At 45.8% G+C, this 13,187-nt stretch overlaps 1 protein-coding gene across 5 annotated transcripts in view; it reads left to right on the top strand.

The window, feature by feature from the left end:
• The first annotated feature begins 1,649 nt into the window (after positions 1-1,649).
• Positions 1,650-13,187, top strand: part of runx1 (RUNX family transcription factor 1) — a 36,375-nt gene continuing 24,837 nt past the window's right edge. For 2 of the 5 annotated variants that reach the window (XM_010886188.5, XM_010886193.4), the window contains exons 1-2: positions 2,186-2,273; positions 2,717-2,941. In XM_010886188.5, coding sequence (XP_010884490.3) covers positions 2,884-2,941 — 58 coding nt within the window. In that variant the 5' untranslated portion in view covers positions 2,186-2,273; positions 2,717-2,883. Of the gene's footprint in view, positions 2,274-2,716; positions 2,942-13,187 lie in introns of all 5 variants that reach the window. The other 3 variants (XM_010886189.5, XM_010886192.5, XM_020042205.3) reach the window with 3 other exon arrangements.

Here is a 13,187-nt window from a genome sequence, read left to right on the forward strand (position 1 = left end):
TGGAGCTGCTAGTGTCTCGTCTTTCATACAACAATCCAGTGGCGTTAATGGGCCTGGAGTTCTATAGTGGCCCTGCAATATATCCTCCTTTTATAGCCTCTCCTCCTAACTTCAGGCCCAAGCCGGGGTGGGAGTTGTGTCGTGGGAGCGCCGCGGGGGGCTGTGTGTGTGGAGGGTTCTCCTTAACAGCTGTGTGGATCTGGTACATCTGACCCTTCTCTTCTCCCAAACTCTCTCTCCCTCTGATTGCTTCTCCTTCTGCTCCTATTATTTCTCTTCATAGTCACCTTCGTTCTCTCCCCCACCCCGCCCCCGTCTCACTCACAGTCCACGGGTCACCGCTAACGGAACCCGCTCCGCCACAACAGAGATGGCTGACGTTAGACCCAGCCCCGCTCTTTCCCGACCCGTGACCCGGGCCTGACCTCCGGGCGGACCAGCAGGATGCAGCTGGAGGTGGTGTTGTGTCTGCGGGGGTTCGAAGGTCATGCCGATCCTACCGTTTTCCCCTAGGCGCGTCTCAGGGTCTCCAGTTTGGGCTCGGACTGGAGGCAATGGGGGGGGGGCGGACTGACAGTCGTCAGGGAGGCCAGCGCCTGGGTGCGTGTGAGAGGTAGGGAGCGTGGGGACGCAGCTGTGTCAAGCCACCGCTGCCCCCCCCCCCCGAAAGCCATACGGCTGAACGAGCGTGAGGGGCGTGTCGCAGGTGAGACTGGAGGAGTGTTGGAGCAGGTGTCGGTTGGGTTAAGGCCACCGGTCTGCCTTTTGGCGGTTGGGTTGGATGTTTGTGTGAGTGACTGTTACTCCATAATCACTGGATACCATGTTTGATTGGCGACTCGTACTTGGGTTGGTCCTGCCTCCTAAATGATGCAACTTCCTGACAGCAGGTGTACACTCCCCTGTAATTAACCAGCACACACATACACACACACACACACTACCCAGTCCTGCAATTAACCCCAAAACACACGCACACACAACGCAGTCCTGCAATTATAAATGTACAGACACAAACACAGACAGTACAAGAAGATAAGTCCCTCTGTAAGACTTGTAGAAATGTAGTGATCGTCAACTCACAGTGGAGTTAAGAGATAACAGACTCTGAGATAGAAAGGAAATCAAAATGAGTCTGTGATGACAGTGTAATACACTTCACTTCAAGGAAGCAGTGATGCACTTCTCAGGCCACATCCCCTCTTCTCGCCTCTCTTCTGTTCATTTCCGTGCTCTCTTCACTCTCCTAGTCACTCTCTCATTTGCTCTCCTGTCATCTCTCTCTACTTTTCAGTCTCATCATGAGGAAATGGGACGGTGATATGAAAAGATGCCATGTAAATTGTATTAGGCTTCACTACCCTAACAGGACCCAAACAGTGGAGTAATTGTGTGTGTTCTCCTGGAGAGAGATTTGCATTGGTAGAGCGTGTGGCTGACTCACCTTGCTCTCTAAACACACATGCTCTCGCTTTCTTTCTGCCTTTTCTCTCTCTCTTTTTCTCTTTCCCCTCTTTTTCTTTCCCCCTTGTCTCTCTTTCTTCCCAAAACCACAGACACACATAGGCACATACGCTCTCTCTCTTTCAGTCTCTCTAAACTCCCACTCTCACCCTTCTCTCTCTCTAACCTCTAGCCACAGCCACTTCCCCAGTGTTAACAGTTGGCCAGGCAGAGGGCAGGTGGGGTGTTTGAGTAAAGCCACAATACCAGATTAAACAAAAACAAAACATCGCCACAGGACAACCACCACAGAAAGAGAATCGCTCTCTCCGAAGATCACGTGACCAGCCTTCACCCAATGGGCTCCGGCCCTGGCTTTCCTTTCCTCAAGGGGAGCAGTTGAAGCTGCCGCTGGGGTTTGGAGAGAGACCATGGTCCGACCACTCAACCACAAACCAAAGCTGTGACCGGGCAGGAGGCGGCAACGACACGTTCACCCAACAGAGACCGGAGGGAGAGAGGAAGAGACAGAAAGGCGGTGAGGTATAGAAAGACAGTGAACAAGAGAAAAGGGTGAAGGGAAAAAGTGAGAGAGAGCAGACACAAAGACAGTGAGAGAGTAAGAGAGAGAGAGAGAGAGAGAGAGTCAGGGAGCACGGTTGGATTACACTTTGAGTAATTCAGCCAGAGTATTACAGCTCATCTGCAACCACAGGGAGGGACTGTCTCCCACCCCGGGACGGCAACACCTCGTCAGGGTAAGAGTCCTTCGACCGCAGCTTCTTCCATCCAGAGGCCAGTCACCCAGCCTGGTTCTGGTGAACTACAGAGTGAGTGCCATGCGTCTCTTCCAGTCCGGCACTATCACATGCGATTCAGCCAATCAGCTAGCCACTGAGCCTGTGTTACCTGTGGTAATCCTCGGCCGGAGCGCCGGCTGCTCACTTCAGGAGCGGGAGTTGGCGGACACGCGATACTTTTAACTCTCTGGGACTCCCGGATGTTGGGGGTCCCTTAACCTGATTTTTAACGAGGAAGAGTGCACGTGTCCCTGCTTGGCTAGCACGGGCTAACCTGAAGTTGAGGAACAGGGGTGCGGGGGTTGGGTGGGGGGGGGTTGGGGTTCTGTTGTGTTGAGCTGTGTCTTCGTGAAGAGGTTTGCAGCTGTGGGTTACACTGTTACGTGTGCATGCTGATGTGGTCTGTAGTTCTGTTATCTGATCTCTGAGAGGAAAGGCTGTCACTGACTCTGTGTGTTTGCATGTGCACGTAGGGACTCAGTTTTGAAATTCCTGGGCTTGCGAGGATAAAATAGGAAGGAGGAGTGCATCGGACGGGGGAAGGTTGGTCAGAGTTTCGGGGGCACCGGACGCTTCGTCAGTGGAGGAGGACCGCGTGTTCAAGAGGTGTGGTTGCGTTGATAGGACCAGGAGCGTTGCCATGGCATCCAACAGCATCTTTGAGTCGATGCCGTCCTACCAGCCATGCTTCATCAGGGGTGAGTGTAGACGTAGATGTGTGTCTGGGTGTTGTAGTTCAAGTTGCTGTTTGACAGTACTGTTGTAGTTTTATGATCATGCGGCTAGGTCTGAAAACCACAGATCTGTGGATGAGTTTTTTATCTGGTTAACCTTGACTATGAACTAAGAATACCACAAAACTCTCACTCAATCCGACCGACTCTACTACAAATCATTCTCTGCTCTACCAGCTGATCTCTGGCCACAGAAGCTTTACCACAAAGTTAAGACTCCTCTTTTTTTCACAAGAAGCACATCGACCCTCCTCTTGTTTTGGGAAACATATTCAAGACGTACAGTTTGGGTTGCATCTCCTGTTAGGTTGGTATTTCCTGCTCCGTATTGTTGGAACAAATGTTAGAGCCTTTTAATAGTTTTAAGTCCAAAAAGATTGAAGTGAGGAGACAAAAGGGCAGGGATGAGAGAGGAGGGGAAAGTAGAGAGACAGAGGGACAGGGAGAGAGGGGGAGAAGGGGGGAGAAGGTGGGGAGAAGGGGGGAGAAGAGGAGAGGCATTCCAGTCTGCTGTGTCAGTCAATACTCACTATCTCCAGACAATGCAGCTGTCTTATGTAGTGTGTGTGCGTGTGTGTGTACATACATTACTATAGTTTTGAAAAACAGACGCCTTCACTAGTATAGTAACCCCTGGCAAATCAGGAAAAGTGAGGACATTCTGCTGGACTTTAGGTGCATGTGTGTGTGTGTGGGTAGGTGTGTGGATGGGTGGTTGTGTGCGTGTGTGTGGTTGGTTGGGGGGTTGTGGGTGGGTGGGTAGGTGCGCATGTGCACCTGTGTGTGTGTGTGTTCAGCTTTTAGATCATCAGTGGACTAAAAGAGATTTAGGAACTGTTTCTTTTTTCTGTTATCCTATTCGAAGCTCAAAGTTGTCTCACTTCTGTTTCTTTCCTGCCGTTAGTGGAAGACAGCAAGCTGGATGTCATACAGATGTCAGAATGAATTTAAGCCCTTTTTCTACCACAGGAAAATGTTTAGCAACAGAGGAAATAGGAGTTGTTATTCTAATTATTAATCATGTTTGTTGGAATGGATACGTATTTCATACAGCATGAACCGACACTGACTTTACAAAGTAGACACTTTTGACCAACGTGGTGTGTGTGCGCAGTGGTGTGTGCATGTGTCGGAGTGTGTGGGAGGGGGGTTATGTGCGTGTGTCTGTGTGTGTCTGTGTGTGTGTGTGTGTGTGCCTAGGCTTCCTGGTGTGTTTGAAGCTTCTCGTTGTACAAGTTGTCAGTTAGCACAGGAAACGTACGCACATTATCTTCAGCACCTGATGCATTCACAAAGGAACATGCGTGTGTGAATGCCTCCTGACAGAGACATGAAAATGGAAGCCCTTTTTGTGATCGACTACGTGCTGCTCAAACTCTGTCAGTTGGATGTTCCCCAGCAGCTCGGAATGTCCCTAAAGAAACTGTCACCAATTGAAATAAACACAAAAGTTGTCGTGGTGGCTGATTTTGTTTGTCTACACGGAAGCCTTCCAAGAAGTTTCCCACTTGTGCATTTAACCCCCGATATGAAATGAAACAAAATAGTTACTAGTTTGAAACAAGTAAAAAAAAAGATTTAAAGCACGTGGTACCACAGCATGGTGTGTGTGCGTGTATGTGTGCGTGTTTGTGTGTGCGTGCGTGCGTGCGTGTTTGCGGGGGATTCACATGTATTTCTAGTGAGGATCTCTGACCGCTGATCGCTACTTCATTGAGAGATGTGTACTTAATGCTACTGAGTGGAGTGGTCATCTTTAAGACATACGCACACAAACTGTAATTCGCTATAAATGAGAACATCTGCTGAATGATTCAAATGTGAGTCCAGTGTAAAATCTGTTGAAGTGAGGACATTTGGCCAGTCCTCATACGGAAAAATTGCAATTCTAGTTTTAGGAGTTTTGGGGTTTAACGGTTAGTTTAAGTTTCTAATGTGGAGTAAGGTGCAGTAGAGCTGGCAGGGCTCTTTGAATCGGCCAGTTAGTCTTCATTTTAATTCAATTTAAAAGGCTCTATTGTGGTGGGAGAATGTGTACACATAGCAAAGCAACATTACATTGAAAGCAGATGGAAAATAAGAATGTAAACATTTTAAGGTCAATCTGGAAATTAAACACAGTCTGACCTGTGTCTAATCTCCGTGTGTCGTGGCGTAAGGGATTAATCCTGACAGATAAACATTATGACACGTTGCATCGACAGATAAATAATGACACGTATTGACAGATGAATGATGACAGGTTGTATTGACAGATAAAGGATGACATGTTGTATTGACAGATAAAGGATGACACGTTGTATTGACAGATAAAGGATGACATGTTATATTGACAGATAAAGGATGACATGTTATATTGACAGATAAAGGATGACAGGTTGTTTTGACAGATAAAGGATGACATGTTGTATTGACAGATAAATAATGACACGTATTGACAGATGAATGATGACAGGCTGTCTTGACAGATAAATGCTGACAGGTTGTTTTGACAGATAAAGTATGACGTTGTATTGACAGATAAATAATGACACATATTGACAGATAAATGATGACAGGCTGTCTTGACAGATAAATGATGACAGGTTGTTTTGACAGATAAAGGATGACATGTTGTATTGACAGATAAAGGATGACACGTTGTATTGACAGATAAAGGATGACATGTTGTATTGACAGATAAAGGATGACAGGCTGTCTTGACAGATAAAGGATGACATGTTGTATTGACAGATAAAGGATGACAGGTTGTACTGACAGATAAAGGATGACAGGCTGTCTTGACAGATAAAGGATGACAGGTTGTCTTGACAGATAAATGATGACAGGTTGTATTGACAGATAAATGATGACAGGTTGTATTGACAGATAAACATTATTTAATGGAGGCAGTCTGATTCTTCTGTAGTTCTGTTCCCTTCTCACACAAACTCAACAACTTTGAACTCAATCTTCTCAATATAATTTCTCACAACCATTACTTTCCCTGGTTATTTCATCCTGACCTTTGACCTCGATCTTTCTATCTGTTCCTCCTCTCCGTCTCTTCCTCCTCGCCAACTCTTCCTTCTCCTCTTCTATTTTCATTCTCAAACTACATCAACGTTTGTCACCCTACATGGGACTGAATTTACATCCTGCATCCCTGCCCTGGCCCCTACTCCACCTCCATCCTTAATTATCTGCATCCTCTCCCTCTCTCCTCCTCTCTCTCCTCCTGCTCTCCTCCTGCTCTCCTCCTGCTCTCCCTCTCCATTCCCACATATTCGTGAACCATATATCTTTGTTTTGTTTGACTCAAACTGTTCGTTTTGAAGCTTGTTATTCAGCTTTTCTGTCACCAAGCGATTTACGCCTCACACTCCTTGACCCCCTTGCACGTTCTGGGTCTCGCGGCATTACTAACACTCTCTCAAACACACCTCGCCAAGGGGTCTGTCTACGACAGATTCTGGTTATCAGGGGTCCGCAGGGCTAGCGGGAGGAAACAGAACGAGAGGAGAGCTGGGGCCCGCTACAGACTGATTCACACATACAGACGATGCTCTCTCTCACACACACACACACCAACACACTCCAAATGCAGTACGTTTTTGCTTTGGCTCATACGTTTGGTTCCCATCAACAATATGGTGTCTCACACCCCGATACATTCACAGCCATAAATCTCTTTGTTATGAAGTGCGTGTATGTGTGTGTGCAGGTGTAATGGAGCGTGTGCGTGTGTGTGTGTGTGTGTGTGGTGTATATGGAGCACGTCAGAGAGAGAAGTCACAGGGAGGATGTGGGTGATGGAGAGTGCAAGGTCGGATATGCTGAACGCTAAAACAGAAATGCGTACAGTATGTATTTCACACCTATACAATGTGTCTTTGTGTGTTATATTACAGGCGTGTGTTATAACGCACGCAGACAGTGGGAATAACAGTATTGACGCTTATCCCCAGGTCCTGGTGCAAACTGGGGTCTCCCTTTCATGCCCAGAACACTGTTTATGTGGTGACAACTGGCTGCCTTCAGTGAGTGACCCGTGGTCCTTCAGTCTCTCCTCATAACTGGTCCCCTCCAAGGTCCAATCCCTCTGTCTGTCACGCCAGACCCCTAGATATGGATACAGCTGATGGAAAGGTTCTCCCTGGCCAGGATGTCTTGGGACAGGCGATGGAGGGAGGCTTATTGAGCAGGTCCGGCCCAACAGGCAGCCTGACCGGGAGACAGATGAGAGGTCCGCAATCCTCGCCGGCAGTAGACAGAACCGTGGCTCAGTCTTACCACTGGCAGAGACCGGTCGTAATGTTTCACAGCCCACCCGCGGCACCGCTAACCCAAGGGAAACGTGCAAAAGCGACAGCGCCACCGGGTAAACTATCTCGGCAGATCAAGCTGTTGAAAATAGTTCCCCTCGAAATGTTAGGATGGGCACACTGAGGTGGGTGCAGGGAGGTTCGGGGGTTGGGGGTGGCGGGGGGGGGGGGGACGGTCGGGGAGGTTGTGAAACCACAGGGTGTTTGGTGGCTGATAAGTTGAGATGCAATAAGGACTCCTTTATCCCTCCTCCTCTCCCTCCCTCTCTCTTCCTGTTGCCAGACTGTCTAAGGGCTGAAAGGGATGCAAAAATAACGGTCTCTCTTTCTCACCGACACACACACACACATTACGTGTGGCACTGTGGCAGTAAAGCTGCAAGTCGGTAGCCTTGCATGTACATGGCAGTGGGCAGACTGTGATAACACAGAGGTGGTTGTGGCTAACCAGGCAGGCTAACCCATATGCAAAACAGAGGGCTTGCTTAGTTTATCATCTTTCTCTCCGTTCTCTCTCTTTACTCTTCTCTCATTCGCTCTCCTATTCTGCCTCTCATTTCCTCTCTCTTTAATTCCCACCCCCACGCACTCTTTTTCTTCTTTCTATTTTCTTTGTCTTCTCTCCCTCCCTGTTTCTATTCTCTCTTCTATCTCCGCTGTCACTTTTTCTCTCTCGGCGTCTCCCTTTCTCAAACTTTCACCGATACATGGAGAGCACTCGAACGTACACACAAGCAGACACATACGTACGCACACACAAATGGACACACGCATAGACACACACACACACACACACACACAAGGAACAAAGTGTTTGCAAAGAACTGTTTCCTGAGATGTCCTTTGATTGACAGGCCATAAGGATACTTCCTCTGAGGCAACAGTGATACAGTATTGCCCCAGTGTATGTGTTTGTGTGTGTGTATGTGAGTGTGCGTGTGTGTGTGTGTGTGTGTGTGTGTGTGTGTGTTTGTGCATGTTGAGTCCTTGTCTCCTAACGGCTCCTAACTCACACAGCTGTTCTGCTTCCTTCCCGTTGGCTATCTCCTCCGTGTAGATGGTTACAGTGAGGGCAGTAACATTACTGAAGCCCGAGACAGAGCGGGGCAGAAAGAATGTTTGTGCGAGGAAGATGTTGCATCCTGCAGTTAGTCAATGGAATGGACAGAAAGGCTTGTGGACGTGATGAGCACACATTGGCCAGAACATTAACATGGCAATCATTTTCACGGCTCCTAATGTTATTGAAGAGACCTGGCCACTCTCATGTCCCCTGCTCGCTGATTCATTGTCTCTAGCTTTCTCTCTCCGTTTTCTCTATTTTTTTCCCTCTATCCTTATTGCTCTCTTTCTCACTCTTGTTCTCTGCTCCACTTGAATTGTTTTATTGGCATGATGTGAAATACTATGCATATTGCCAAACATGTACTTTGGGGATGATTCATTAACTGCGTGTATGAAATCATAAATAATCAAGATAGTCACAAACAGGCAAATCCGTAATAACTAAATCAAGTTGCGTAGAACCGGGGGGGTTTGGAAACAGTAATAAGTCAATAAAGACGCCAATAAGACAAAGACACTTGTGGTGTGTTGATTGTTCAGACACTGTCCTTCATCTTGTGGCAGCCAGCAATTTAGCGCACTGCCAGTTCACAGCTCTGAGTTAACCGAAAACAAGCAGAACGGATGACACTGCCAGTTCACAGCTCTGAGTTAACCGAAACAGCCAGGATGGATGACGGCGTCACAACAGAGACTTCTGGTAAAACTTCAAAGATGGTCTCTAATTTGAGGAAATGAAACTCTCTAATTGCTATATATTTTGAATTTTGTCTAAGGTTCCTCATAGGTGCAATGAATGTGTTTCCTCTACAGGGACCCAGGTTTTCCTGTGTCTACACCTTCTCAATGGCATGGCTGTGCTCATAGTCTTTTCTCTCACACTATCTTCCTCTCTCAGTAGCTTTGTCTATCTGCCTCTCTCTCTCTCTGTATCTGTCTTTCTTTCTGCCTCTCTCTCTTTGGTGCCTTATTAAATCAAACTCAATAGACTTCATTGACATGAAACGTTATCAAAGTATAGATAAAATGGCAGACTAATGTCAGCAATGTAATAATAATAATAAAGAAACTAATAGAGGGATTGGGTTCACGTTCATGAACACTACAAAAACAACATTAAAAATGAATGGAGCATGTAAAGTATATATATAAATATATATATATACAAACCCGATTCCAAAAAAGTTGGGACACTGTACAAATTGTGAGTAAAAAAGGAATGGAATAATTCACAAATCTCATAAACGTATATTTAATTCATAGTACAATATAGATAACATATCGAATGTTGAAAGTGAGACATTTTGTAATGTCATGCGAAATATTGGCTCATTTTGGATTTCATGAGAGCTACACATTCCAAAAAAGTTGGGACAGGTAGCAATAAGAGGACGGAAAAGTTAAATGTACAGATAAGAAACAGCTGGAGGACCAATTTGCAACTTTTTATGTCAATTGGTAACATGATTGGGTATAAAAAGAGTTTCTCAGAGTGGCAGTGTCTCTCAGAAGTCAAGATGGGCAGAGGATCACTAATTCCCCCAATGCTACGGCGAAAAATAGTGGAGCAATATCAGAAAGGAGTTTCTCAGAGAAAAATTGCAAAGAGTTTGAAGTTATCATCATCTACAGTGCATAATATCATCCAAAGATTCAGAGAATCTGGAACAATCTCTGTGCGTAAGGGTCAAGGCCGGAAAACCATACTGGATGCCCGTGATCTTCGGGCCCTCAGACGGCACTGCATCACATACAGGAATGATACTGTAATGGAAATCACAACATGGGCTCAGGAATACTTCCAGAAAACATGGTCGGTGAACACAATCCACTGTGCCATTCGCCGTTGCTGGCTAAAACTCTATAGGTCAAAAAAGAAACCGTATCGAAAAAGGATCCAGAAGCGCAGGCGTTTTCTCTGGGCCAAGAGTCATTTAAAATGGACTGTCGCAAAGTGGAAAAGTGTTCTGTGGTCAGACTAATCAAAATTTTAAGTTCATTTTGGAAAACTGGGACGCCATGTCATCCGGACTAAAGAGGACAAGGACAACCCAAGTTGTTATCAGCGCTCAGTTCAGAAGCCTGCATCTCTGATGGTATGGGGTTGCATGAGTGCGTGTGGCATGGGCAGCCTCTACACATCTGGAAAGGCACCATCAATGCTGACAGTTATATCCAAGTTCTAGAACAACATATGCTCCCATCCAGACGTCGTCTCTTTCAGGGAAGACCTTGCATTTTCCAACATGACAATGCCAGACCACATACTGCATCAATTACAATGTCATGGCTGCATAGAAGAAGGATCCAGGTTCTGAAATGGCCAGCCTGCAGTCCAGATCTTTCACCCATAGAAAACATTTGGCGCATCATAAAGAGGAAGGTGTGACAAAAAAGACCTAAGACAGTTGATCAACTAGAAGCCTGTATTAGACAAGAATGGGACAACATTCCTATTCATAAACTTGAGCAACTTGTCTCCTCAGTCCCCAGACGTTTGCAATCTGTTATAAAAAGAAGAGGGGATGCCACACAGTGGTAAACATGGCCTTTTCCCAACTTTTTTGAGATGTGTTGATGCCATGAAATTTAAAATCAACTTATTTTTCCCTTAAATTGATACATTTTCTCAGTTTAAACATTTGATATGTCATCTATGTTGTAATCTGAATAAAATATTGAAATTTGAAACTTCCACATCATTGCATTCTGTTTTTATTGTACATTGTACAGTATCCCAACTTTTTTGGAATCGGGTTTGTATATATATATATATATACATATATACGTATATATACATAAACACACAGTATATATACACAGACCCATTCTCTCTCTCTCTCTCTCTCTCTCGCTCTCTCTCTCTCTCTCTCTGTCTCTTGTTTCTCCTTCACTGTCCCTGGAAATCTATTTGTCAGACAAATTAGTCAGATGTAGATAATTTCAAAGTCACATACACACAAACAGACATATATATACACACACACACACACACACAACTCCCACGCACATTCTCTCACACATCTGTGCTTCCTCATCATCTGATGCATTGTCATTTTGGGTACTACCTAACTTTGTACTAGGCCTAACTGTAGCACAGCGGTAGACTTTAGCACCGTGTTTTAGACCGTGAAACAGTGCTAGATTGTAGCACAGTGGTAGACTTCAGCACCGTATTTTAGACCGTAGAACAGTGCTAGATTGTAGCACAGTGGTAGACTTTCTGAATCCAGCAGATGATTAAGGTGGTAGACCCAGTCAGTCCCACTTGAAGCACGCCTCTAATGTAATTTCTGATGTAACTCCCAGGTTGGAGTGAGCAGCTATTTGTGCCAGCCGGAGTGACTTGGTTTATGTGGCTGGCTGACTGACTGACTGGATGTCTGCTAGAGTAATTATGTGTTATGATTCAGCTCTTTATGACCTCGCCACGCAAACACACACATATCCATACACACACACACACACGCTCACGCACATCGGGTTGTTAGTCTCCACCTGTTTCAGTGCAGTCAAGCGGACGCCGAGTATACGTTGAGATATGCTTAGTCAGACAGACACATAAACACACACCAGTCTATGTTTAGTCACAGTGCCGGACATACAAACACACCAGTAAATGCATGCTGGGGTAAACATCCATAGACGGAGAGTCTATCTCACTGTCAAAGACACATACATGTAGATACAAGCATATATAAACATATACATATATGCACATTTATACACACACACTTACACACATATACCCACACACACACACACACACATATATTTACACATATTTACACACATATACACGCACACACACACATTTACACACACACACATATATATTTACACACACACAGAGACATAAAAACATGGAGTCTGGCCTCGACCAACTTAATGTCTGGCTGCAGTATGCCTCATCATCCCCTTCTCTTCTGTTTCTACTCCTTTCTGCCTCTCTCTCTCTTCCTCTCTCACTCCCTGCCTCTCTCTCTTTCTTACACACCCACTTCCTTCTAGCCTTTACTCCCCCTCTGGTGCTAATGTGTTTGTCTGTGAGGGAACAGGCTTGTCTTTGTCGTGTAGCACTAATGGGGATTTCCATTTAACACCGCACAGCTGTGTATTTCTATCCTTGTGGGGACCAGAAAACAAAGAAATCCATGTTGCCTTAATCTAACCTTAACCCTAAACCTAACGTTAAAACCTAAACCTAATCTGAACCTAACCTTAACCCAAACTTAACCTCAATAACCTGTATGCCTCAGCTTAACCTAGCCTTAATACCTAACCTTAACCCTATCCAAAAAGTAACGTAATGCCTAAACCATAAAGTAACTTGAATTCCAACTCTAGCCCTAATTGTAAGTTTGACCCTAAACATAACCCCTAAGCTGGAAATTCACTTTGTCCCCGTGGGGACCAGCCAAAGGTCCTAATAAGGGCACTTCTCTCATGTTTTATCCTTGTGAGGACTTCTGGTCCTAATTCAGTCTGTGAAACCAGAACGCAGAGTATGTGTGTGTACTCAATGTAGATATGAAGGGATTGTAGTAGGTGTTGGCAACATGGCAGAACTACCAACTAGCCCATCGGATAGCAACAGTACATTTGTATGTTTGAATGCCTCGCCAGTCCTTACAGCTCTAAGCGGTGTGCCTGGGTCTAGCAGTCAGTATGGAATTGAGCACTGGACTACTTGTTCTCAGCTCTTGGCTATTTCTCCAGCTGTGAACCCTATAGGCCCGGATGAAGCCTGGGAGTAGAGTAGAGGCTGGCTGCCCTAAACCCCTCTCCCTCCCCTGGCCCCTCCCATGTCTGCCCCCTCCCTCTCTCCCCTGGGAGTCTGG

The sequence above is a fragment of the Esox lucius genome, chromosome 22 (assembly GCF_011004845.1).
Source record: "Esox lucius isolate fEsoLuc1 chromosome 22, fEsoLuc1.pri, whole genome shotgun sequence".
NCBI lineage: Eukaryota > Metazoa > Chordata > Actinopteri > Esociformes > Esocidae > Esox > Esox lucius.